Genomic DNA, 27,260 nt, shown 5'->3' with positions numbered 1-27,260 from the left:
ACAAAATAAATAAATAAATAAACACACAAACAAACAAACAAATAAAAAATAAAATAAAGATGGTTTTCAGAGGTAAATCAGAAGTTAGATAGCCAAAAGAGGAGGTGTTGCGTGTCCAAAACAAAATTATGTCTTCATTCATGGTTGTTATTGTATAAATCTGGCCCTTCTCCTCTCTGAAATATTTAAACCTACTGGGAGCAGAGACATGGTCAGAATTGTCCACAGGATGCAGGCTTTTTATCATTGTAGCAAAAGCAACAATGTGCCACCCTGATGCAACTCCGTTGCTTTTGAGGAGAAATGTCCTAGTGACTATACAAAAGGGGTGGCACTTGTCTTCTATTGATGTGGTGCCGCTTTCATCATTTGCCACCTGCCATCCCACCCCAGTCCATGAAAGACTCTGGAGGCAGCCTACAGACCCACATAGAATCAAAGTGTGCTCCATTGATCCATCCAGGACCAGGTACTACATAAAGACCTTCATGAGCTTTTCATCCCTGTGGTCTGCAGCTGCAAGTGGAGCTGTGGAACCGGATCCACAGAGCTATGGGAGTTGCTGACATTTGGGAGAAAGAGTTTCTGCCCTTCCCTCTCTGGAATTGATCAGCTGTGTCACCTGACCCACTTTTCCTATTTGTGTGACATTCTGACTTCATGACCCAATTAAAGCAAGTTGCACAAAACACACCCGCTAGCTCTGTTAACATTGATTCAGTGAAACGCGGCTTTTATTATATCCCCACCGATGACGTTTTGGAGTGTGACAGAAATTGTTCTGAACTCTTGATCTGGCAAATGATCTGGCTGGATCTTTGATCGATATTTTTTATAAAGGTGTGAGAGTTGCATCCAGGAATGAATGTTTTTCTCAGGTTTGAGCTGAACTTGACCGTATCTCTGAGACAAACAGTAATAGTTTGTTTTTTTAAAAAAAAATATTGGTTGGGGAATTTAAATGAAGTAGACAAAAGAGCCCACCTCGAAGTAAGAGAAAGAGGAAGAAAAATGGCTCCTTCTACAAAGCCAGCAGGACATTCATTTGGAGCAGCCTGGTGACCCAGTGGTGGGATTCAACATTTTTTTTAATTTTATTGAACAAAACGATTAAATACATTGAACATAGTGAAGTTGGTTTGACATAACTTTTGGTCAGTATCGCAAATACCGACCCAAAGTTTTCCCGTATACAGTTTTCTTCTATACAATTATTCAAATATATACACATACACATTTGTTCACTCATATATTACATTTTCCAACATCATTAGTCCTATTTTCATCTCCTCCATTCGTTTACTCTCCCAGCAATGCCTTTCCGAACTTAAGACCTTCCTTTCTGCTCCCACCAGTGATAGGATCCATCCCAAATTGCGTGATATGTCGATTCGTCTTTATTTTTCATCTCTAAAGTTAGCTTGTCCATTTCAGCGCATATCAAGATTTTGTTTATTACTTCGTCTTCACTCGGTATGCCTGTCTCTTTCATTCAACATTTTTTATTGCTGGTTCTGTGGGCGTGACGTGGCTTGGTGGGCGTGGCAGGGGAAGGATCCTGCAAAATCCCCCTTCCCTCCCCACCCCACTAACCTGCTTTCCAGCTTCGTTCTCCTGTGAAGGGCAACCAAAGAAGACCCAGCCGATCAGCTGGGACTCAATGGGAGCCGGAGAATCGATGGGGTTAGCAGGGCCAGTCAGAAGTGGGATTGGACTGTCCCACAAACTACTCAAAGTTTCCGATATCGGTTCTCCAGAACCGGTCCAAACTTGCTGAATGCCACCTCTGTGGTGACCCCTTTCTCCCCCAGCTCTGTTATACTGGAAGCCTTTCACAGACAGACCTGCTGGTCAGTGAGGGCAGAGCTGAGGCCCTTCAGGCCCCAGACCAGAGTTCAACAGGGGCAGGCCCCTTCTCTGCTCCCACCCTGGTTTCCACCTCCACACCGACCCTCTCAGGAGCTGAAGGGGACAGCAAAGTACCAAGAAGGGAAACCAAGTCAAACCCCAAAAGTGGGTCTGTAGCTCAGCCCAGATGAGGCAGGCGAGAGAAGAGGCCACTGGCCAGGGTTGAAATAAAATAAATAAATAAATGTTATTTTATTCATTGGTTTGTTTATTTTAGGAAATTTATATTGCTGCCTATTCGCACATGGCGGCTTATAGGAATATACAAACCTCACGTATGAAACAATAAAACTAATAAAATAGAATGATCACATAATGAATTAATAATATAATGTAAAAAAAACAAACCACCCCAATGGTGCCAAAAGTAGACAAATTCATATTCTGAGGCATTTCCAATTGACAAAATTAGGGGTCTCCAACCTTGTCCCCTTTAAGCCCGGAGGACTTCAACTCCCAGAATTCCCCAGCCAGCTTTTCACACTCAGCTACCATTGCCGCATCCGTAATGGTCATGTGATCAAAATTCAGCTGCTTGGCCACTGGTTCATAGTTACGATGGTCGCAGTGTCCTCTTGGGATCACCTGATCCCCTTTTGCGACCTTCTGATAAGCAAAGGGGAAGTCAGATTCACTTAACAACCATATAACTAACCTATCAACTGCAGTGATTCACTTAACAACTGTGGCAAGAAAGGTTGTAAAATGGGGCAAAACTCACTTAACAGATGTTTCACTTAGCAACCGTAGTTTTGGGCTCAATTGTGGTTGAGGACTACCTGTAGCTTTAGAGGTAAAAGTAAAGGTTCCACTCACACATACCTGCTAGTCGTTCCCGGCTCTAGGGGGCGCTGCTCATCTCCGTTTCAAAACCAAAGATGAGCCAGCGCTGTCCGAAGATGTCTCCGTGGTCATGTCGCTGGCAGGACTGAATGTCGAAGGCGCACGGAACACTGTTCCCTTCCCGCCAAAGGCGTCCCTATTTTTCTACTTGCATTTTTACGTGCTTTCGAACTGCTAGGTTGGCAGAAGCTGGGACAAGTAATGGGAGCTCACTCCGTTCTGCGGTGCTAGGGATTCGAACCGCCAAACTGCCGACCTTTCTGATCAACAAGCTCAGCGTCTTAGCCACTGAGCCATTGCGTCCCTTTTGGCTGCAGCTTTCAGAAAGCAATTATTTGAAGCAATAATTCAATAATGATTTATTTAAAAATTGAAATAATTACAAATGAAAGATGGTGGAAAAAGTTTAGAGCCACATATGAACTCAAGGAGCTAAAGAAGCAGGAAGCCCCAAGGTGAGGATATGAGTTTCATAGGAAACTCCCATATCTGGAACTGAGAACTACAGATGTTTTGACACCTATACAACTACTAAGGAATAAGGAAGCAGAACAAGTGTTCTGAGTTCAGGTAACTACACCAATAGTGTTAGGGATTACTAGTGGGATGATATTCATTATTGACACACAACACTAGAAAGCTATAATTTATTCAAACAAACAAATGTAACAAAATTGTGAGGCGTTGTACTGTACATCAAACAAAATGTATTATCATCTTTGTTTATTTTTAATATATTTTTATTTTAAAAAAATTAAAGGAAGATAAAAACTAGTACAAATTAATATAAATAACAGAAGAAGAAAAGAGAAAGCTAAAAGTGCAAGGAAAGGGGAAAAAAGGTAAAAGGAAAACAAAAGAAAGAAGAAAAAGATACAAAGAAGCAGCTTCTGTTTTTCTTTACAGCAGTTATAAGTACAATTATCAATTTCCCTCTTATTCTTACATAGCTCTCTTCTTTCTATCAGCGATCCTGCCTAGTCAGCACAACCATAAATTATAAGTTCATTTTTTTTCTTGTTTCATAGAAAAACTCTATAAGGCATTTCCAGTCTGCAATAAACATACATACGGTGGTACCTCGGTACTCGTTAAGTGGTTTTGGGAGGCGCCATTAGTACCCCAAATGATGAGTACTGGGTGTCCTAGTTACTAGTAGATCACCACTTAAATATGAACCAGCAATGTGGCTTCAACTGCCAAAATAGCTAACGCAGCCCCAGGTTGCATCAACAGAGGGATAGTTTCAAGTTCACATGAAGTGATAGTACCACTTTATACTGCACCTATGAGACCCCACCAGGGATACTGCACAGGGTGCAGTTCAGTGAGTGCGTGCTTTGCGCAGTACTTGCAAAACAACGTCTGTGAGCAATCCCCGTCTCCTGGCTGATGCGCTGCACTCAGCTGTGCCGCACAAAGCAACTAAGGTCAGAATAAAGGACAGCCTAGAGCCCAGGCGGGTGGGCCCAACCAATCATCTTCGGAGAGAACTGGTTTGGTGTCAGCCGCTCCAATTCTGGTCACTATGATAGAAAAAAAAGATGTTGAGATCCTACAAAGAGTTCACAGGAAAGGAACAAAGACGATAAAGAGCCCGGAGGCGAATCATTCAGCCCGGATGAATGATTGAGGGAACTAGGTATGTCTAGTTTAACAAAGAGGAGGATTGGGCTAATATGATAACAACCTTCCAGTAGGTGAGGGGATGTCGCAGAGAAGAGGGTGTCAGCTTATTCTCCAAAGCACCTGACAATAAGTAACAGATGGAAGGTCATTAAAGAGAGATCAAGCCTACAACTGGAATTCCCTGACAGCGAGAACAATTCATCAGGAGTTGTGGGTGCTCCATCACTGGAGGTTTTCAAGAAGAGACTGCACAGCCATTGGTCTGAAATGGTGTAGGGTCTCCTGCCAGGGACAGGGGTTTGAACCAAGACCTCCAAGACCCCTTCCAACGCTGCTGTTCTATATTCTGTGTTCTATTAAGAATGCTCACAAGCCAGGTTGAAGAAAGTGCTTCAATCTCTAAGGGTCCCAGCATGGAAGTGGACAGACCAATGGACAAATAATGTCTGGAGCCAAGAGGATGCATTTACAGGAGATTAAATGAAAAACAACCAATAACGGGTAGTACTGCACCCATGCATTTGGCAGGCGATGCACTCGTAATAATGGTCCAAAGTCTGAGGAAAATGGAGGGAATGCACCAAGTTCCATGGTTGAAGGCATGGCATGGTGCCTTTGGACAGTGGTACAAACTCTCAAAACCATGTTCATAATGCATTTACAGGATCGGTGACTCTAAATGATTCACGCTTCCTTCCTAGCAAGTCAGCAGAATTAGAATATTTGACAGACCCGGTGAAAAATCTGATCAGTGGAGGATGAGGAAAGTTTCAGCCCTTCAAAACAGTGCACGGGGCAATCCTAAGCATCAAATGCTCTGTCTTTTGGGTCTAACGGTGTAAATGTGTAGGTTATAAACATGTGAGGGCGATCCATCTCTTGCACTACAGGAACACGCGGAGGAAAGAGACAGTACAGTAGCACAGATTCTGGGGGAGTGAATGCGGGAGGGGGAAAGGAGAGGAGCATATCAATGTGACTGAACAATAACAGTAAATGTCTAGGATCCATGCCGAGTACGGCCGTGTCACTCTGAGCACCCTTTCACTGTCCTTTGCCGCCTTCCCTGAGCAACTTGAGGGGGAAGGCAGGATCGTGTCCCATCACAGGCAGGCTTGGATCCAGGCCTACAGTGTTCACCTCGACTTGCAAAATGCCGTCTTTTCCCACATGCCAGCTTCAGGGCTAATAAATGCTTCAGCTATTGCCCCAGGGCAGGACAATCTTCAGCAAAATAACTCAAATGTCCTCAGTGTAAACCAATATCTTGCATGAATTAGAATTGTTTCTTCACCGTCATAAGTAGCTTTGCTAACTCTCAGCTTCGTAGAGTTTCCATCCTGTGAGGAAAAGATGGAAGAGAAGGAAAAAGCAGAATCATGACCTAATTCCTTTCTGTCCATAGAATCCCAGGGCTGGAAGGGACCTTGGAGGTCTTCTAGTCCAACCTCATGCCCAAGGCAGGAGATCTCATACCATCCTGAAAAATCGGTTATCTAGTCTCTTAAAAAGCTCTAGTGTAGAGCATCCATAACTCCAGGAGACAAGCTGTTTCATTGAATAATTGTTATCACTGTCAGGACATTTCTCCATCGTTCTAGGTTAGATCTCTCTTTAGTGAGATTCCATCCATTGCTTCTTGTCCGGCAGTCAGGTACTATGACAAATTTCTCCATGACAATGTTCAAGTCTGTCAAGATCCTTCTGAATCCTGAGTCTATCTTCCAAAGTGTTAGCAACTCTTCCCAGCTTAGTGTCATCTGTAAATTTGATGAGGTTTCCCTCGATCCCCTCATCTAGATAATTTATGAAGAAGTCGGAGAGTATGGGCCCAAGAGAGGGCCTTTGAATCTTAATATTTTTATTAGTTTATAATACTGTATCTAGTACAAAAGAAAATAGTAGGAAAATAGGGGAGGAAAAAGGGAAGGGAAAATTGTGGGACAAAGGCGTTGACCTCTGACTCCCACTGGTGCAGTAGAATAAGATAGTAATATCAAACCTCAACTTTTTATTTTTACATAATAACTGGCCATTTCTATAACAACAAACCTATTAATCGGTTAAACCTCAAATCAGAGTTCTGCTCAAGACAGAACCTTGAGGTACCCACTGCTTACTTCCCTCCATATTCTACTACAATTCCTTGTGTCTTTAGCTGTTTACCTCATCATAAGTGTTGGATTCTGTGATTTGTTGCTGCCTGCCTGGTGGGTTTACTGAAGGCAGCTGTCCATCTGATCATAAAATTGGTATAATCGTTTATATCCAGGCTGCTGTGTACTAGGATAAGTGATGCCCATAAAGTGTCAGGACCTCAGATAATCATCATCAGGCAAATCACTGAGGAAAAGGGGTAGAACATTTCTAGAAGGATATGCTGCTCTGAAAATATAGATACATGAAACATTTTGTCTGGTAATTTCCCGGATTTGGGCTAATTTCTGCAGTGTTTGATTCATCGTTTGGTTCAAGTGCTCTATCTGGGCCACCTTATAGTAATGACGTTGGGCCACCGAAGCAAAGTCTTCACAACCTTTTCTGAGAGTGGTGATGCTGCAAAGAATCATCAGTGTCTCGGTGTAGAAGCTGGAACTATTTTTTTTTCCTCCTGTGAAAAAGGAAGCAATGAGTTAACGAAATTACTGTCAAACCGCTCAAGAGATATTAGAACTGGAAGCAGCACAGGAAACAATTCAAGGACATAAAATTCTAGTAAATAGGTTTATTTCAAGAAGCTGTCACAAAATGACTGTAAAATAATTCCAGTGACGGCTTATGTAACAATTCAAGCCCTAATTATAGCAAAATCAAGGATAACATTTTTGTGGCTTTTTCTTTATACTGTCAAAGGCATACAGTAGAGACCACCCAACCAAAAAGATGAAATAGATAAACTTTTTGCTAATTAGTTAGCTAAGATATGCAGGAAGCCTGCTATAGAATAGAATGGAATGGAATGGAATGGAATGGAATGGAATAGAATAGAATAGAATAGAATAGAATAGAATAGAATAGAATAGAATAGAATAGAATAGAATAGAATAGAATTCTTTATTGGCCAAGTGTGGTTGGACACACAAGGAATTTGTCTTGGTGCAAATGCTCTCAGTGTACATAAAAGATACATTCGTCAAGAGTCAAGAATCATCAGGTGCAACACTTAATAATAGTCATAGGTTACAATAAGCAATCAAATCATACGAGGAAACAGTCAGTAAAAACCATAAGGATACAAGCAACAAAGTCACAGTCCTACAGTCACAAGTGGGAGGGGAGGGGCAATAAGGAGCGATGAGAAGATTAATAGTGATAGTAGTGCAGACTTTGTAAATAGTTGGACAGTGTTGAGGGAATTATTTGTTTAGCAGAGGGATGGCGTCTGGGAAAAAACTCCCCTTGTGTCTAGTTGTTCTGGTGTGTAGGGCTGTACAGCGTTGTATTGAGGGAAGGAGTTTATGTCCGGGATGTGAGGGGTCTGTAGATATTTTCACAGCCCCTTTTTTGACTCCTGTGTTATACAGGTCCTTGATGGAAGGCAGGTTGGTAGCCATTGTTTTTTCTGCAATCCTTATTATCCCCTGAAGTCTGTGTCTGTCCTGTTGGGTTGCAGAACCAAACCAGACAGTTATAGAGGTGCAGATGACAGACTCAATAGTTCCTCTGTAGAACTGGATCAGCAGCTCCTTGGGCAGTTTGAGCTTCCTGAGTTGGCGCAGAAAGAACATTCTTTGTTGTGCTTTTTTGATGACGTTTTTGATGCTAGGTCTCCATTTTAGGTCATGTGATATAATTTGAAAGTCTGTACTGTTGATACTGTGTTGCCTAGTATTGTAAGAGGTGGTAGTATGGGAGGGTTTCTTCTAAAGTCTACCACATTACTATAGTAGTAATGGAGGACTTTATTTACCCTGCATTAATTTGTCATCCGAAAAGTAGAAGAGGGAACCAGAGAGAGGGTCAGCTATACTGGACTTAGTCCTTACCAAGAGAGATGAAAGAAGGGGTTGAGGTTGCGGGAACTTTAGGAGAGAGTGACCGTGTCATATTGGAACTCAACCTAATGTAGGCACATAATTAAATAAAGTCAAAAGAACATCTTAGACTCTAATAGAGCTGATTTCCTCATCTTAGAGAGAGAACTTAGGAAGGATTTCTTGAATAGAAATCTTAAAGGGGAAAGAAATCAAAATGCTTGGGAAAATTGAAAAAGTAAGATTATAAAAGGCCACAGAGAAAGAAACCCCTGATGAAACCAGCATGGTTGCATAAAGAACTCTCTGACAAACTGAGAGACAAAAATAAGTATTTTTGAAAAATGGAAAGCGAGACACATAACTAAATCATAATATTGGCCAAAACCCTGAATCTGCAAGGATGAAGTCGTGAAAGCTAAGGCTCAGAATGAACTGAGACAAAATAATAGAATAATAGTTGGAAGGAACCTTGGAGATCTTCTAGTCCAGCAGGAGACCTTTTACATTTTAGACAAGTGCCTCCTCAGTCTTAGGAGCTTTTAGTTCTCCTCTTTGTCCCTTCTGCGCCTAATGTTGAAGTAGATCTTAAATGCAAGTGAGGTTGCCATCTGGAGCTATGTATTACATTTATATTATTTAATATAAACGTATTAAAGAATAATAGATGAATAAATGTTGAAAAGAAAAAAAATGAAATCTTAGCTAAAAAGAAAGAAAAATAGGCGCGAACTGGTAGAATCCCACCCCTGGTTAAGAATAGATCCCTCACTAGATCAGGCTGTCATTGCTCTGACAAGAAAATCACACCTGGCGTGGGGCCATGGATGATCTGGGAGAGGCCCCTGGCGGCCATAAACTCCCGAGTCACTTCTGAGGCCAACCCCAGTCTCCTAGCGCCTGGGGAACTTCCACATCCACACCGATGGCCTCCAGAAGTTCGGGCCGGGAGCCTGGCGTAGTAGCAACCCTCCCAACTAACCCCAGGAAGCCATCTTAAAAACCTCTTAATCACTCTTTAATACTCTCACAAACGTCTTTAACTGTCTACCAATAAATTATACCAGATCTCTTTTGCTTCTCTTTCTACTTTCGTCCTTACAGCTTCACTTTCATATTCTTCAAAATTACATTTTTATTTTTCTGGCCTTTATTTGTTTTTACATATTTTTTTGCCCTTTGAAGCCTTCTCTTAGTCTTTAGTTTTAGTATTAATATTAAGGGCTTTTATGAAGATATTTTAGGGTTGTAATTTTATAGCATCATGTTAGTAATTCTAACTTCTAGTTATTTTTTTTTTTATTACTTATGGGTTACAGTGAAAGTATTGAAATCAGGGTAATTTTTTGTTATTTTATTCTGGACTGTAACCAAAAGATACTATTTTTTAAATTTTTTTAATGATCATTGGGCAGTTTCCCTAATGCAAAAGTTATCCTAGACAAAGAAATATAGGTTTATATATCATTTCCATACACGTATTCATTAGGTAGTCAATATACATTAGCATACATGATTTAGTCATTTATATTTAACATAAAGTACATTTAATATACACACACATTTGAATGTTTCTTACCAGGGCGTACCACTTGTCCACTCGTCTACTCAATTGGCTCCAATTACATTTCCTTTACAATTCATTCAGGTAGTCCTCAACTTACAACAGTTTGTTTAGTGATCGTTCTAAGTTACAACGGTATTGAACAAAGTGACATATGACCATTTTTCACACTTACAACCTTCGTAGCATCCCCATGACGACGTGATCAAAATTCAGATGCTGGGCAACTGACTCATACTTACGACTGTGGCTGGGTCCCCTTTTGCAACCTTCTGACAAGCAAAACCCCCGAGACAAAATTTACCAAAGCAACGGAACTGATCCCCTAGGAAGAATTTTTATTAGTCTGCAAAACGTATTAGATCATAAATATAAAATTTCTAGTGGGGAAAAAGGCCCAAAGGGATATAGATTTATTACACTGATGTCTCAGGAACCTGATTTGTGGGCACATTTTCGTCTTCAGTCATAGTTTCTGTGAATCCCAGAAAACTGAGAAAGGTTTTGGTTTGGGAGGAAACCATCTGGCTGACCGTGGATGTTTGTGCTTTACAAAAACAAAAGCTGCCTTTTTCTCTTCTCTTTTTTGATCTTTCCTCCTACCCTGTGCAGGTAGTGCTCGATCTTTTAGGTTGCTAAGTAAGTTAAGTGAATTTTGCCCCATTTTATGACCAAACCAGCATTTGGTAAATTTTGTCTCGGGGGTCCTTGGTGCTGTCTGAGCTTGCATGTTTTCTTCCAGATGTTTTATTTTTTGTGTCTTGGAGCAGGATACACAATCTTGAAAAGCAGTTAGTATTTTAGGGGTATTTTTAAATCTTCAGCCAGGGATTGGTGTCTGTGCGTCAGGAGGTGTGGGTGGAGTAATGTGAAGGCGCCCAATTTGTAGCTGTCTGTGATGACCCAAAGGGGCGTGGCACTAAGGCAACACAGTCACATAAGTAAGAAGAGTCCCTTTAGTACTTCCAATTTTGCCCCCAATGTCCAGTTACCTTCAGATGGGGAAAAAAAACTCTCCCAAGAACAGTTTAAGTGGAGGAAGTTCAGTCTGAAAACAAAATACATACAAACTGCAACTAAAAATCCACACAAACCATGCTCCAGCAATTAACTGGACAGGGCAGGAAAAGGAATTGCAACTTGAAAGGCCACCAAAACACACACAGTTGGGAGGACGCCAGGAACCCAGACAAGCCTGGACAATACCAGATAACTCACGATTTGCTTCCAGCAAGTTGCTGTGAGCAATCTCCCTTTTTAAATACTGTGTTCCCAGCTGCAGCTAATGAAGGGAATCAGGGCCCTTTCCTCCCCCATAAGCCACGCAACCCACGTTGCTCCCTTCCCTGTTCCTCCCTGCATGCCCTAGGATGAAGAGGGGGTGGTGGGCCTGGGTCTTCCTCTGAACTCCCTCTCCCTTGTTCTACCTCTTCCCTGCTCTGCCCAGCTGGACTGTGCCCTTCCCCAGTTTCTTCCACAGCCAATGGAGCCACACTCCCTGTCAGCTGCTCGGCCTCCCCCTCCGAATCAGATCTGCCCTTTCCTGGATGTTGCAAATCACCCAGCCATGTTTTTTTAGATCGGCTTCTGGCTAAAAAGCTAGGAGTGGTTTAAACTAGAGGTCCCTAACTTTTCCTGCGGCAGTGGCGGGGGGGGGGAGTGTAATGTGTTTTCCTTGAGTCCCTGCACTAGTCCATTAGTATGTTAATATAATTTGCTTTCTCTTGGGAGCTGGTCTCTACCTGGGTCAGGAGACTAGTAGGTGGCATGGACTAGACAACTGCAATGCGGGACAATATAAGGAAGTAAACCAGAGGTCTCCAAACTTGGCAACTTTAAGACTTGTGGACTCTTGATCACGTGACCACAGGGATGCTTGCAATGGTCGTAGGTGTGAAAAACGGTCTTAAGCCACTTTTTTCAGTGCCGTTGCCATTTTGAACGACCTCTAATTTCACCATTGTAAGTCAAGGACTATCCATGCATCCCAGCAGACACCATTCAGATTCCTGGGGAGGGGTTGTGGGGGGGTGTCACTTTTGCTACTGTATTATTGCCTCTGGACTCTTGTTCCTTTCACGTAGGCCGTCTACAAGGCTTGGCTGTGCTCTGAGTATTTTGATGTGACCCAACTACAGTGCCAGCACCGGATTCCATGCAAGCAATACTGCCTGGAGGTGGAGACGAGGTGCCCTTTTGTGTTGCCTGACAACGATGAATTGGTCTACGGAGGGTTGCCTGGCTTCCTCTGCACAGGTAAGGCTTGGAAGGGGAGGGGCTTGGAAGCCTTCCGGGGATGAGCACGGAAGTACCTCCCTTTGCCTCGCTCATAGTTTTGAACGGTCGCTAGATGCAATGTTGTAAGTCGAGGACTACCTGTTCATTATGAAGGGGGTCCAACAAAAAAGGGCAATTCTTTATTCCTTTGGATTGAAAGCAGCAGGAAAACTGTCCGATGAGACCCAAGAAGAGATCAAACCCAAATGGCACTGAAGAAAAACGATGATGCAAATTTCAGTTTAGAAATGTGATTGTTCGTCTTTAAAAGATGAAAATCAAGTCAGGTCATTGCAGATGGGAAGTAGGGGTTAGACCTACACTCTCCCGTGAAGACGTGGGCCTGTGGGCCTCCTACAATGTTAGGTGTCTTAAAATAAAACAAAACAAAAAGTAACAGTATTGTATAGTAACGTATTTTTAATCATAATATACCTTACAAGAGGTATTGTCATTACTGTAGGTTAGGGAGCATGAATTTTCCAGGCTGTGGCATATTCATTCATTCATTCATTCAATCATTCATTCATTCACTTACTCACTCACTCACTCACTCACTCACTCCTTATTTATTATTTAATTATTGTTTAGTATTTTAGTAATTATTTCTTGAAATTGTTTTTATCAGCACAGACCCAAAATTAAGGTCATGACAGGTGAACCCCCGGTCACTCACCTTATGAAGGTATCCAGAGCTCCCCGGGGGGGGGGGGGAAGAGGAGGGGCACGTGGCCCAGACAAGGAGAACAGACCCACCCGGTTCTCTTTCATTGCGAGTCTTAGCTTTCCGCTAGCGCTGCTTATGCTGGGGGAACTCAGGCTGATGCTGGGGGGGTGGGGGTGGGGGGGGTAGGGTTAAGGTTAGGAAGGAAGGAAGGGCTGTGGTATCACAGTGGTTAGAATGCAATATTGCAGGCAAATTTTGACCACTGCCAGGAGTTCGATTCTGATTGGCTTCAGATTGACTCAGCCTTCCGTCCTCCTGAGGTGGGTAAAAGGAGGACCCAGATTGTTGGGGAAAAAAGGCTGACTCTGTAAACCGCTTTAAAAAGCACTGTGAAGTGGGATAGAGGACTAAGTGCGATTGCTAGGTGGAGAGAGGAAGGAAGGAAGGAAGGAAGGAAGGAAGGAAGGAAGGAAGGAAGGAAGGGCTGTGGTATCACAGTGGTTAGAATGCAATATTGCAGGCAAATTTTGACCACTGCCAGGAGTTCAATTCTGATTGGCTCCAGGTTGACTCAGCCTTCCGTCCTTCTGAAGTGGGTAAAATGAGGACCCAGATTAGTAGGGGGAAAAGGCTGACTCTGTAAACCGCTTGGAGACCAGGGCTTTAAAAAGCACTGTGAAGTGGGATAGAGGTCTAAGTGCTATTGCTAGGTGGAAAGAGAGAGAGAGAGAGAGAGAGGAAGGAAGGAAGGAAGGAAGGAAGGAAGGAAGGAAGGAAGGAAGGAAGGAAGGAAGGAAGGAAGGAAGGAAGGGCCGTGGTGTCACAGTGGTTGGAATGCAGCATTACAGGCTAATTCTGCCCACTGTCAGGAGTTCGATTCTGATTGGCTCCAGGTTGACTCAGCCTTCCGTCCTCCTGAGGTGGGTAAAAGGAGGACCCAGATTGTTGGGGCTCTATAGGCCGGCTCTGCCAACCGCTCAGAGACCAGGCCTTTAAAAAGCCCCGGGAAGCAGGATCGAGGTCCAAGGGCGATGGCTCTTCCACAGGCAATTCTTGTGCTGTTGTGTTACCAGGGTTGTTGGAGAGCCAGCTGCCCGACCCGGAAGCGAAGTGCTGTGACGTGCAGTGGGACTCCTGCGATCCCTACCCAGACCGCAGCAACAACACCTCCGCCGCATCCCCCGAGTCGGAGTCGTCCCACAGCCCCCGCCATGACGCCCCCCATCACCAGCAAGAGCAGCGGCGGCGGCAGCAGCGGCAGAAGGAGGAGGAGGAGCAGCAGGAGCAGAAGCAGCAGCACTACCACCTGTACTACCACCACCACCAGTACCCTCCCCCGTCTCTGCTGCCGGTCTCTGCAGGGTCTCGCCTCAGCCACAGCAAAATCCGGCTCTGCGTCCTGGTCCTCATGCTCCTGCACACCATGGTCTCCTTCTCCGGGGTGCACAGCAGCGAAGGCCTGAGCCTGGACGTCCTTCCCGCCGTGGAGGAGAGCACCGCCAGGGACGAGTGACCGAGCTCGCGGGCAGCTCCTCAGGCAAAAGGAAAGGGCGGGGAAGGCGCCTGCGAGGGAGGGGAGGGGGCACTCCTTATACCTCTTTGGGGGGCACCGGTTGGGTGACAGGCCACGCACAGGCCCACCCCCCCCACGTGGAAACCTCCCCCACCAAGAGCCAACGCCTCGCAGGGCCACCCAGGGATGCCCAGAGGGCCTGTGTGGGAACGCAGCCTCCCAGAGGGCTCCCCGAGCTCCTGGCCTGAAGCTGCGGAAGCCAGGCACGGAAGGGGCAGGAGGGAAGGTGGAGCAGGCGGTCTCCTGCAGAGGCCAGTGTGAGGGTCCCCGCTTCCCCCGGGAGAGACCCCTGCTTCTTCTGCCACCACCTGTCCTGGGTAAGGTTCCTGGCCAGGATGTTTCCACTCCAGAGTGAGCAACTGGCCTGTGGCAACGGCAGAAGCAGTAGCTTGACCAAGATCCAAGTCCTACGCGAGGCCGGTCCCAGGCAACCCAGGGGTGACGACAGGGTCCCTCCCTTCCCTCTTTCTTAGACCTCTCTGTCCCCTCCCCCCCCCTTCTCTGACCAAGAGCTGCAAGAAGTGCTGAATGGACCTTCCCGGGCTTCCGGTTGAGCCCGGGCCCAGGAGAAGTCAGCGGCAGTAGCTTGTGCGGTCTGGGGTCCCCTGTTCCCAGAAGGGCTGAATTCCTTCACTGTCTGCCTCTATCATCTCTGTAAGATGTCCTCAAACACATGAAATACCTGCATTTCCTTGAAAGGAAGACGAGGCTTTTCTCCAAGGGGATCACTTTCAAAATTGGAGGGTTAGTCTTAGATTTGTTGAGAATATGCCAATAGAAGCCCGTTTCTTTTCTGTTCTTTTTTGTTGAGTTAGCTCCATAGTTTTGCAGGAGAAGGGGGATTATCAGCCATGCTGGCTCAGGAATTTGGGGAGTTGAAGTCCACAAGTCTTAAAGTTGCTAAGGTTGGAGACCCCTGCTCTAAAAGGTAGACATGCTGACTTTTGCACAATGGTAGGAAGTTAGAAATGCCTTTCTCCTCGTTTCTAGCACCCACACAAGAAGATTATAGTTGACTTCCGAGTGGAGCCAGAATGTCCAAGCAAAAAAACTCTGAATAGGCCCACAACATATTTCCTGTGAGAAATAACCAGCTCAGATGTATTATTATTATTATTATTATTATTATTATTATTATTATTATTATTATTATTATTATTCCCAATTGGTAGGCTTGGCTTGGCTCTTCATCTAATCTCTGTTAACTGACTCAAGTCCAATCCCTGAAGCCAGTTCCCGATTCTTTACAGAAACTGAAGGCATGTCCTTATTCTTGGCTCAATTAACCCTCTACCAAAACGCTACCAGGTTTGGGTCCACATTCATTCCTCAATTTAAATTTGCCCAGGCTCTCTCTCCCTGCATATGCCCCATGGGAAAAATGGTTTTATGCAGGCAGAATGCAGGCAGGCTGTTTCTGATACCTAAAAATTCTCTCCCTGAACGTTAAATTTTCATTCAAGGAAAAAGGGAGACTCTTAAGAGACTCTTGACATGGAAGGTATCCCTCTGTCTCTCTCTGGCTTTTTAATCTTATATTAAAGAACCATTTTTTGTCTCAAACCACTCACTAAGGCTCTCACTCTCAGAAATGGGGATAGCCTCCAAAGGACTATTCTCCATCAGCAGTTGGCGTGTTACATATCATCACTGAGAAAGAAGAATTTGTGAAAACAATGAGGGGTACAATAAACAAGAGTGAGAAAATTGAGCAGCTCTAAATATGTGATTTATACCAATAGAAGATAATATTTGCAGCTTAGGTTTGGACTGTGGAGATCCTTGGTGCTCTCTGAGCTTGGTGGGTTTCTTGCAGACATGTCATGACCAAACTAGGTAACATCATGGGTGCACTGATATCAGTGCATGAAATGTCTGCAAGAAAGCCACCAGACTCAGAGAGCACCAAGGATCCCCTGTAGGTGGTTTGTGTTGGTCTAAAATAGACTCCTTTAGAGGACAATTAGGTAGTGAAAAAATTAGCCCTCGTTCTTGGCTTCTCTGTAATGTCTGACAAATCTTGAAGTGGGATTATTTTAATAATTCCAGAAATCACATCCCCTATGGATTTTTGTGCTCTCTGGTTATAGGTTGGGCCACATTCCTTTCTCCTTAAAGAAAAGCTACCTTCTGTGTGGTTGGAAGTGAATAATCATAGCACATCACAGGGAGGCTGTATTGTTACCTATTCAGTTGATTCATTCTCAAACAGGGAACCAACGTTTGGGGTTATTCGGAGGTCTGAGCTTTAGAACCTTCCAGGAGATACTCACCCATCTCAAAGTTATGATCCTCCAAAGTCCTGAATGCCCAAAGTGAGTAGTCTTCTTCATCCAACTGGATACTATGCAACATGAAAACAGAAGGGATTTTTGGTCCGATCCACATGGTATATCTGCCTCAAGTATAAGCCCCCACCTTGCTCTCTCTCTCAGATTAAATTTGCCTCTTTTGAGGAGGATGAGGAAGAGGGTGATGATGAGACAGGGGTGAGATGGATCACTCCAAACCAGTGTATGTTTTCCAGAGGATCTCCAGGTAAGGTCTACTCCCAACCCTGTAACCAGGTGCCAGGGATTGAAGTGCCTGCACCCTGTCCTTGCAAAGGTGTCCCCTCTCCACCCGCTTTGGTCCTTCTTGGTGACATAATTTCTACAAGAAATGGCTACCGTTGACAATATGCAGTTCAGTTCATGATAAGACATGGTGGCAGAGCACAGCGAGATCAAAAGAAGGCATAGTTTTCAATCCCATTTAAAACAGGGGGGAAAATTCCGATATGAAGCAACGCCGGGCCTCATCCTTTGCAATGGCTTCCTTTGCTACCTGGAATTGCTATTCGTGATGTACATGGCCAACAGGTTGCCTGAGTGAAAAGACTCGGGATCCAGCAGTATATTCACTATTGAATTACAATCAAAGATTGAGCTTTTGTGTTACCTTTAATCACCTGGGATTCATAAGAAACTACCCCCCTCCCTGCCTTAGGAAGTGGTGGGTGGGCCCTTGATCTCTCTATAGGCGAGGGCAAATAAGGAATGCCATAGGAAACCCACTTAATACCGTGGTTACCGTAAGCAGCCTCTGGTTGATTGAACCAACAGAATTGGACCCATTGAGGAGCGTTATAGGAACAAAATGGAACAGATACTGCTGCATTTGGGTTACTCCAATGACAGTTTCTATTGCTGATTATTTTGAATTGGACCCCAACAGGTTTCATTACTTTTCACATTCCTGGAAGGCTATTCAACTAAATTGGGTAAAGGAGGGTCATTTTTTCTTTTTTTAAAAAAAAATAAATTTAAAGAGGGCAATGCAAAATTCTGCAAAGTTGCCTAAGCTGATTGAGCAATCATAGGAACAGGAACATGAGCTGATCTGAGCAAACCCCATCTTAATTAAGATACGGCTTCTAGCAGCTGTTGATGTGCTTGATTGGAGGGAAGATGGTCATCCTTCCCTCCTGCCTCTGTTTCCCTCCAACTGGTTTAACTGGTTCCCTCATACTGGGCCTAGTCTGGATACACTGGATAGAGCTGTCCTCCATGCATTTAACCAATACTCCTTTAAATTATCCACATCACCAACCCTCACAATGTTTCAAAATAGATCCTTGAGGAATTCCACTTCTCCACTGAGAAAAATTGCCCGCTTTTCTTACCCTTTGCTTTGTGTTTATTTTATCAACAATCTATACAGGAACACATCCTCTCCTCTCATAGTCTTTGATGAAAAAATGTCTCTTAACAGAGTTGGAAGGGACCAAGTTGGAGGTCTTCCAATCCAAGCCTCTGGTCAAGCAGGAGGCCCAATGCCATTTCAGAGAAATGGTTGTCTAGTCTTTTCTTTAAAATTCCAATATTGGAACACCCACAATTTCTGGAGGCAAGTTGTTATAACTGTCAGGAATTTTTTTCCTTAATTTCAGGTTGCTTCTCTCCTTGATTAGTTTCCATCCGTTGCTTCTTATCTTGCCCTCTAGTGCTTTGGAAAATAGGATGAACCTTCTTCTTTGGGGCAGCCCCTCAAATATTGGAACACTGTTATCACCCCAGTCCTTCTTTTCATTAAACTAGACATACCCAATCCCAGCAATTGTTCTTTATATGTTTTAGCTTCTAGTCCCCTAATAACCTTTGTTGCTGTTCTTCTCTATCCTCTTTCCATAGTCTCAACATCTTTTTTACATCATGGCAACCAAAATGCAGTATTCCAAGTATGGTCTCCCCAAGGCCGTATTAACACTCCCACTTGGCGTAGATTCTGTAAGATTGAAGAGGGGGGATTTATCTTTATGGAAGACATGGTGATTTCCTTCAGCAGAGCTTCTGTGTTTGGAGTAGTTTGTTTTTTTTAAAATGTGGTCAGAATTACACCAATTTATCTGGAACAGACATTTGATCCGTCTATATTTTCTTGGGTCTATATTTCTCTTGGGTCTAAAATGTGCATTCAGTTTGAAGGGCTTTTTTTTTTAACTTTTGCTAATTCATCAGACTTTATCTTTGAATTCTTTCAGGATTGTCAATTGGATGCCATCAGCTTGGCAATTTGTTGCTGGGTAGTTTCTAAAGACATCTGGAAGATCTCATTACCACAGTTTGCTTGCATACTTCTGATTGCCTCCTTGAAAACAGCAATAGCAATATCCCTTAGACTTATATACCACTTCATGGTGCTTTACAGCCGTCTCTAAGCAGTTTACGGAGTCGGCATAATCCCTTCAACAATCTAGGTCCTCAGTTTAATGACTTCAGAAAGATGGAAGGCTGAGTCAGTCTTGAGCCAGTGAGAACTGAGCTGCTGAACTGCTGGCAATCGGCAGTCAGCAGAATTAGCCTGCGGTACTTTACTGCATTCTAACCACTGTGCTACCACGGCAATAGAGAACCTTATGACATTAATATAAAAGCAGATTAATCTAGTTTCTTTGCAAACCGCATCATTCCGTGGTGTCTCTTTTGCTACTTGACCCAGTGACCCAAATGCTTCTTGGGCCAGTTTTTGACTTTGAAAATAACTTCTTACTATTTTCCTTTAGTATTTTTTTTTCCACGTGCTCTTCAATTATTACTATTTTATTTGCATCTCTTTTATCACCTACTTTTTCTGCCGAAGTCTGTGCCCCTTTTTGTCCTTGAAGTGGATTTTCCATTTCCCAAAGGAAATTTCTGAACTTTTACAGCTATGCGGTTGCAAATAAACCACCCTAGTAGCCTGTTCCTGGGCTTAGTTGATCCCTTCTAAACAGGATACATTCTACTTCAGCTACTGTCATTTGAAAAAAGACTCTGGGCATAAGGAAGTAATTCAACTGTCTCAAAAGCGTTAAAGCAGTCTGCACATGCTCAGGAAACATGAAATACAATGGCCTGGACCTCCTCATCCCTCCAGCTGCAGGGAGAGATCAGCCCCAAAAAGTGTGCTGGAGCAAGACCATTAACCAGGAAATACCGGTACAAAAATATGTTGTCAGCTTGGATTTGAAATAAAGGAACCACCATTTTTTTTTTTATTGGATGCATTGCAACTACTTCTGTGGCAGCACCAAATATACACAGAGGGGCTGGGGGTTTCCAGGCTCCCACAGAGAAAGTCAGAGAGTGAAGTACATGAAGTGTTTGGAGGTGGGCAGGGTAGACTTTCTGGAGCAGCCCGTTGAAAGTTTTGAGCTCAGATTCTTGCGATAGCAGGCTGTACTTTGGTGGGAGATTATCTACTCCAGGGATCTCCAACCTTGGCAACTTTAACACTTGTGGACTTCAACTCCCAGAATTCTGGGAGTTGAAGTCCATAAGTCTTAAAGTTGCCAAGGTTGGGGACCCCTGATCTACCCTACACAGTTTGTTCTGAAGGAGAAAAGAAAGGTTTACACAATTTACACACCATTTCCTATATAGACTGCTCCCCCCACCCACCCCATAGATTTTTAGATGGAGAAAGTTTGAAAATGACGCTTGTCAGGGATCATCAAGAGCTTTTGGCCTGGTGGACGCAACTAGAAAGTTTGAAAACCTATTTTAGGCGAAATGACTGATTGTGGGGAGACCTGGCTGAGTCTCAAAATAGTTGCACCTGGGAGGGGACCAAATATATAAAGCGTCAATGTATTAGGAGGTTACTGCCGCCCCCTCCTGGTGGGTGCCAGGGAAAGGGTGTCCTGACATGGATCTGCAAGTAGCATTTTGGGAGACTCCAGGCAGAACTTTTTAAAAGAACAAGTACAGGAACAAGTGTTCTGACCCAAGCCCCGTTCAAAGCAAACAAACACCAAACAGAGATAAAACCAAAACCTTTTTAATGCTTCTCTGTGAATTCCGTTCCTTCACGGTTAAAAGGCTGTTTCAAACGAATTGTCCCAGATAAGAACAAGCCTTGCCAAGGTTGTGCAAGGCTGCCAAGATCACTAGATTAAATTGCAAGGAAATAATCAAAACCAAAAGTCTCCAAACACAAACCAGAAAAGTCTGAACTTCCACACGACTTGACGTGCAAGAAGTTCTTTGCTTCCTGCAAAGAATCCCACCTCTGAGAGCTGGCTTTTATCCCTTAAAGGAGGGACCATCACCTTGCAGCCTTACTCCCGAGTCGCCCATGCTGCTGCAGCTGCTCTTTCCTTCGAGCAGCCCTGGGCACAGGCTCCTGGGGGACCTCTTCATCGCTGCTGCCAGCCTCCACAATCTCCGAAGGCAGCACCCCACTCCCTGATAGTCCTGGCCCCATCCCTGCATCACACGCAGGCCCCTCATCCGAGTCCTCACTCTCCAAGACTTCAGCCGTCCGCACCTGCTGCTGGCAAACCACCACAACAAGAGAGGTTGAAAGGGAATGAAACTATTTGATTTTTGCTTGTGGCCCCTGCTTGTGGGGTGCCAGACTCACAAATGGTGCCAGAGGATCATATGGAGCATACGCCCTGGGAAGAGAATGCTTTTCATCTTGAGGATCATCCTCTTAAATTCTGGGAATTGAATTCCACACATCTTAAAGTCAAGATTTGAGGAACACGGTTGTGGGTAATTTCTAAGGTGTCCTGTGAAAATAACTCCTGGTTGTAGGTGCTCCTTCAGAAATAATGATCCTGCAGGATTTTGTTTGAGGGCATCTGAGATTCAGACTCGCAGATTTTATAACAAATGTATAGAACAGATCCAAATGTATTTATTTAAAAGACTTCTATGCTGCATATTAAAACTCTTTAAGTGGAATAGACGCATTGGACACCTATCATTCTTTAAAACATTCAGAGTATCCATTAAACATGAAAAGAATTATGAATTGTCACAAGATACAGCATTTCAACTCTAAATTCCAAAGTTCCTAAGAAAAGGTTGGGTTTTAGATTCTTTCAAAACACTTTCCAAATACAAGTATTTTGTAGTTTCAAAAGCTCCTAAGGTTAGCCAGACCAAATTGAGAAATCAGAAGATGTTTTAATGTAATAAATTGCCATTCCGCATTTTAGAAACCCAAATTATTCATAGAACATAGAATCATAGGATTGGAAAGGATCCTGGATGACGTTTAGTCCGACCCGCTGCTTGAGCAGAAAATTCTATACCATTCCTGACAAATGGTTGCCCGACCTCTTCTTGAAAAGCAACTGTGATGGAGCAGCCACAACTTCCGAAGGCAAGCATTCTACTGATTAATTGTTCTCACTGTCAAGAAATTTCTCCTTAGTTCCAGGTTGGATGTCCCTTAATGATCTTCCACTTGTTGCTTCTTGTCCTGCCTTGGCTACTTTGGAGAATAGCCTGACCTCCTCTGTGACAGCCTCTCAATTATTCAGATAAGCTTAGCCACTTAGTTTCTTCCTGGTTCTTGTGAGGTGCAGTCTATTCCCTGCCAGAAGCTCTTCATATAGGTAATTTAGACCGGGGTCCGGCAATCCAAAGTTCTTTCAGCGGCACTATCATATAAGTCAGCGATTTACTTCTAAAATCCTCCACTTACACTTTGGATGTTGGCCTTTTATTAGAAGTACAAACGAAAACATGACCCGTGCTCCCATTTTGTTGGATTTCATGCCTAGATACACATAGTCTCTTGTTATTGTTTTCAGGCTCTTCGTTGCCTCACTCATCCTCGTGTGTACACAATACATTTCTTCAGACTCAGGTTCTCCTAGCAAGTTAAATAACATGGCATAAAATATTAAAGATGCCGTATTCATTAAATGTGAGAAGGTAAAAGATTTAAAGTCACCAAGGTCCTATCCAAACAAAATGCAATTCAGTAGTGAGAAAAGTAAGGTTTTATGCTTGGGCAAGAAAAATGCACAGGTGTAGCATAGGTAATACCTGGCTCAACAGAAGTAACTCTGAGAGGGACTTGGGGTCCTAGTGGACAACCCCTTAGGTATGAGCCCACAGTATGTGGCAGCTGAGCCAAAAGGCAACACAGTCCTAGGCTGCATCGATAGACAGATAGTAACAAGTTCATGTGAAGCAATAGTACTACTTTTACTGCATTGCTGAGACTACACTTGGAGTCCTGCAGCCTGATCTGGTCATTATGATATAAAAAAAGATGTTGAGAGTCTAGAAATGGAACAGAGAAAAGCAGCCAAGATGGTAAGGGGTGCGAAAGCTAAACCATACGAACAATTGAAAGTATTAGGTATGCCTACTACTGTAACTACAGGTGATATGGTAGCTACCTTCCAGTACTTGAGGGCCTGCGACAGAGAAAAGGAGTTTGACCTACTCTCCAAAGTACCTGAAGGCAGAAGAAGCAGTAATGGATGAAAGATCATTAAAAAGAGATCCAACCTAAAAATAAAGCAGAAATTTCTTAACAGAGAACGGTTCATCATGGAACCACTTACCTCCAAAAGTTGTGGGTGCTCCATCTCTGGAGGGTTTCAAGAACAGGCAGGATGGCCACTTGTCTGGAGTGGTATAGGTTCTCCTACTTGAGCAAGGGGTTAGACTAGAAGACCTTCAATCAGTGGTGGGATTCAAATTTTTTTACTACCGGTTCTTTGGGCGTGGCTTGGTGGGCATGGCAGGGGAAGGATATTGTGAAATCTCCAGTCGGAGATGTTACTTGCTGGTTCTCTGAACTACTCAAAATTTCCGCTACCGGTTTTCCAGAACTGGTCAGAACTTGCTGAATGCCACCACTGCTTCCAACCCTATTCTATGTGCTACGTGTGCAAAGAGCAATACGGAAAATATAAACAAAATAAAAGAAACAAAAGCATTTCTTTCAGCCTTCGTGCCGCAATATAACTGCCATGTGATCTGAACAGTGTTTTTCTCCAAAGAAAGAGTTGAGGGAAAGATTTACTGAGGAGTTTGCACCTGGTCCCTCCCACCTGCCCTTTTTCTCTCTCGCATAATGTAAGGATAACTCCAGGAGACCCTGTTTTAGGGGTTTGAGCAAGAGGATCTATTCGCCGTTCTTTCTACTTCCTTCACAAATGTTTTCTCCCTCTTAAAGATCCCTTAAGAACCGATTCTCTTCACAGCTTCCAATTTTGTTTACCTTTCCAAATATTCTCTTAACCTTGGGGGAGGCAAGGACTAGCAATGGTGCGGCCTTTGAACAATGATGGAAATGGAGAGTCTGGTGATATCTGAGTGTATATCAGACAAGACCTTTCTTGAACAGAGAGGGGCATGTATCTGAGATAGAGTTTACAGACAGCATCTGGAAATCTTATTTATTCTATGGCCATTACCCGAGTCATTGCACAAGACCGAACAGATCAGACTCCATAAAGCTGGCTTTTGATTGCGCTGTGCCAGTTTTTAAACAGCCACCTGTTCTCATTGCATTCTTAGGGGATGGCATTTCATAAACCTATCAAGAGACCAAGATGTCCAAGGACCTGAGATATCTGATATGGACAGCCCAGTCCTTAAGCTCTAATGCCACAATCCCTGATTTTAGCAGCAGCTGGGGTTTCCCCCTTAACTCTGCACATCTGGTTTTGTCCTGTTTCTGTATTACTTCCTAGAGCACAAAAATCCAGCGTAATTCCAAAGTTTCTGAACACATCAGGGCCATGCCACTGACCAGACAAAACATCCAGGTTCTACACATATGTGTTGAGGTTAAGCCTGCCAAGGAGCCACGTATTTGCATTCCCGCCAAAGATAACTGTTGCTTCAATAGTTCATAGCTCTAACAAGCAAAGGACAGGCAGCTTCTGGGAACTGCTTCCTAGATCAAGGGTCTCCAACCTTGGCCACTTTAAGCCTGGCGGACTTCAACTCCCAGAATTCTCCAGCCAGCTTTGCTGGCTGGGGAATTGTGGGAGTTGAAGTCCACCTGGCTTAAAGTGGCCATGATTGGAGACCCCTGTCCTAAAAGATAAACTGTGACCCCCAATATGCAAATACTTAAAAGTGGAATAATATCAAAATGGCAGCTTTTCTCCCCAACTGTACTAAATGAGGGTGCACACAGGATGCGATTTCCCAAAATCATGAAAAAAACCACTGTTTTTTTGCTTTTCTAAAAAAATAGTTTTGAAATTCAAATATGTATTTAAAATTCAAGGTAGACCTGAAAATATGCTTCTGTTCTATTTGTGGCCAGAAGGCTACTTTTCAAAAGGGATTTGGCCAAGCCTCCGAGATCCAGCCAGGTTGCTTTTCAAATGCTACACGGGACAAAATAACCACCTACCCTAGATATGCTTTACTAACTGCAAATGTCAGAGTCCTTTGGCTGTAGGTGTCTGTGGAGATTCTCAGCCATCCAAGTCATGGTTGCCCCAAAGGTCCTTTTTCAAAAGGCAACTGGACTTTCTTGGTTTTGTCCTTGAAGATGTTTTGCTTCTTCCTTAAAAGTGAAGAAGCTTCATGGACGAGAAATGAGACATCTTCAAGCAAAAACAAAGAAAGTCCAGTTGCCTTTTGAAAAAAGACCTTTGGGACTTTGGGCTGTTAGAGTAGCAGGTAGGAAGAGAAATGGTCCAGGACAGGGTTCTCTAAACTTGGCCACTTTAAGACTTGAGGACTTCAACTCCCAGAGTTCCTCAGCCAGCTTTGCTGGCTGTGGTACTCTGGGAATTGAAGTCTATAAGTCTGAAAGTGGCCAAGGTTGGAGACCCCTGCTCCATGTGATTGCAGACACCCATGATGGCAGTGAAAGTCCCACCAAGTGGCGAAGGCTCTTCATGGGAAGGCTGTCACTGGCCCCAAGTAAAATGTGGGTTGGGGAAGAAAGGCACTTAGCGTTGGAGATGAAAGATTGGATCAGTTTTGCCTGGACATCTGTGCCCCTGATAAAAATGACTCCGTGTACACAGAGTTTGGATATAATTTCTAACCTATTATAACATCTCATTTGACACGTAGGGTTATTCCTGTTTTTCCTTTGGCCACTGCTGTCTCCTGGGTTGAAGGAGTCCTTTCCGTTGTGAGGTTTTTCTATTCTGGCAGGAAGGCAGGTCTGTGGAATTGGGGCGCAAGAGTCGGGGGAGCAGGGGAAAAATGAAGACCAGCAAGGGAAAGCTCCTCTTTCCTCTCCATGCAATTGTTTAATTATTAAGGTCCTCTTGAGGGTCCTTCCTTGGAATAAAAGAGGCGATGCCACCCAAAGGGGAGTCGGCCAGAGAGAGAAGGGGTCAAGGCAGGCCACACGAATTCTCGGTCTGCTTCGGCCACAGAGCGGAACTCCTGGGCCGAGATGGCCAGGAGCTTTTTTCTGAGGACGATTGAGATGTTGGGAAAACTACAAGGTGTGTTGCTGAACTCCACCTTAACCCTCTTTCATTCCCTCATGGCCTTGTTTCTCTCTCCAGCCTCCTTCTCCTCCCAGCCCCCTCCCCTCACTGGCCCTCTGTCCTCCCCCTTTTTTCCCCATCTCCCGTCATAAGAAAATGGCTGTGCTCTTTGAGGGAGCACTTTTCTTAGGTCATTTTATACACTGTGCTTCATGTTTAGAACTTTTTTGCACTAGTTCCTATTACATTTGTTTTCCAAGATGGTTTGACAAAAAAACAAAACAAAACAAAAAACAAAACAAAAAAGGAGGGGGGAAATGATAAAAATCATGCTATAATTCAGTTGTATTAAACTATTATTATTATTATCCTATTACTCTCTGTGTTTCAATAGTCTCTGTACCTGTAATGCTTTCAGTTCTGTTGTATTTTGGATCAGGGAACTACTCTGCTCCTGTTTAACCCAGTAAAGAAATAAAATGTTATGAATTGATAACTTTTTATCTGGTGTGTGATTTTTCTTGGCAGCCAGAAATATTCACTTCAGGATGTGTCTGTAGATTGCAGATATATAGAAAAACGTGTTGAACTGTGAGGCTTGAAGAAAATCTGAAAGCCAAATTTCTTTTAAAAAGTGTGTGAGGGGGGAGAGGAAAAATTTGAGGGGGGGGATGTTTGCCTTTATTGCCTCCTGGGTCGCTTTTTAAATTTCCTACAGCTCTTTGATGTCTAGTGGTCTCCCCTGGCAAGTGGAGAAAAGGTCAGCAGAAGATCTGGGAGGAAAATGTTACCTGCTGTAGGAACTGAGAAAGATATTGGAAGAGTTTGGAATTAGAGTGAACATGTGAAAACGAGATGTTCCTGGGGAACAGTTTGCATAATTGGAGAAGTATGTTCATGCTGGCCTGGGCATGATGAAAGCAGGCCGAGTGTCCTCTACAGCAGGGGTCGCCAACCTTTTGGACCTCAAGGACCACCAAACTTATAATTTTAAACCCCAGGAACCACTAACCGGTTCTGTGGGCATGGCCTAATATGTGGGTGTGGCTTGGTGGTCATGTGACTGGCTGGGCATGGCTTGTATATAAATAATATAAATATTTATATAAATATTGAATTTTTTATAAAAAAGAGCAAGC

The 27,260-nt window shown here is 43.7% G+C and overlaps 1 protein-coding gene and 2 long non-coding RNA genes across 3 annotated transcripts in view; 2 read left to right on the top strand and 1 right to left on the bottom strand.

Moving 5' to 3' along the window:
* LOC148124757 (uncharacterized) overlaps window positions 1-25,551 on the bottom strand; it is a 75,188-nt gene extending 49,637 nt beyond the window's left edge. The window contains exon 1 of the long non-coding RNA XR_015745039.1: window positions 25,458-25,551. This is a non-coding gene — a long non-coding RNA (uncharacterized LOC148124757). The remainder of the gene's footprint in view (window positions 1-25,457) is intronic.
* Window positions 1-26,617, top strand: part of LOC148124756 (uncharacterized) — an 801,081-nt gene extending 774,464 nt beyond the window's left edge. Inside the window, exon 2 of the long non-coding RNA XR_015745037.1 lies at window positions 18,671-26,617. This is a non-coding gene — a long non-coding RNA (uncharacterized LOC148124756). The remainder of the gene's footprint in view (window positions 1-18,670) is intronic.
* Window positions 1-26,617, top strand: part of NALF2 (NALCN channel auxiliary factor 2) — a 33,368-nt gene extending 6,751 nt beyond the window's left edge. Inside the window, exons 2-3 of the mRNA XM_026703190.2 lie at window positions 12,003-12,174; window positions 13,936-26,617. Coding sequence (XP_026558975.1) covers window positions 12,003-12,174; window positions 13,936-14,375 — 612 coding nt within the window. The 3' untranslated portion in view covers window positions 14,376-26,617. The remainder of the gene's footprint in view (window positions 1-12,002; window positions 12,175-13,935) is intronic.
* Window positions 26,618-27,260: the final 643 nt, after the last annotated feature.

This window comes from Pseudonaja textilis, chromosome 12 (genome assembly GCF_049901715.1).
Source record: "Pseudonaja textilis isolate UNSWEBS1 chromosome 12, rPseTex1.2, whole genome shotgun sequence".
NCBI lineage: Eukaryota > Metazoa > Chordata > Lepidosauria > Squamata > Elapidae > Pseudonaja > Pseudonaja textilis.
The sequence above is the reverse complement of the archived record's forward strand: the minus strand, read 5'-3'. Positions and strand labels throughout refer to the sequence as shown.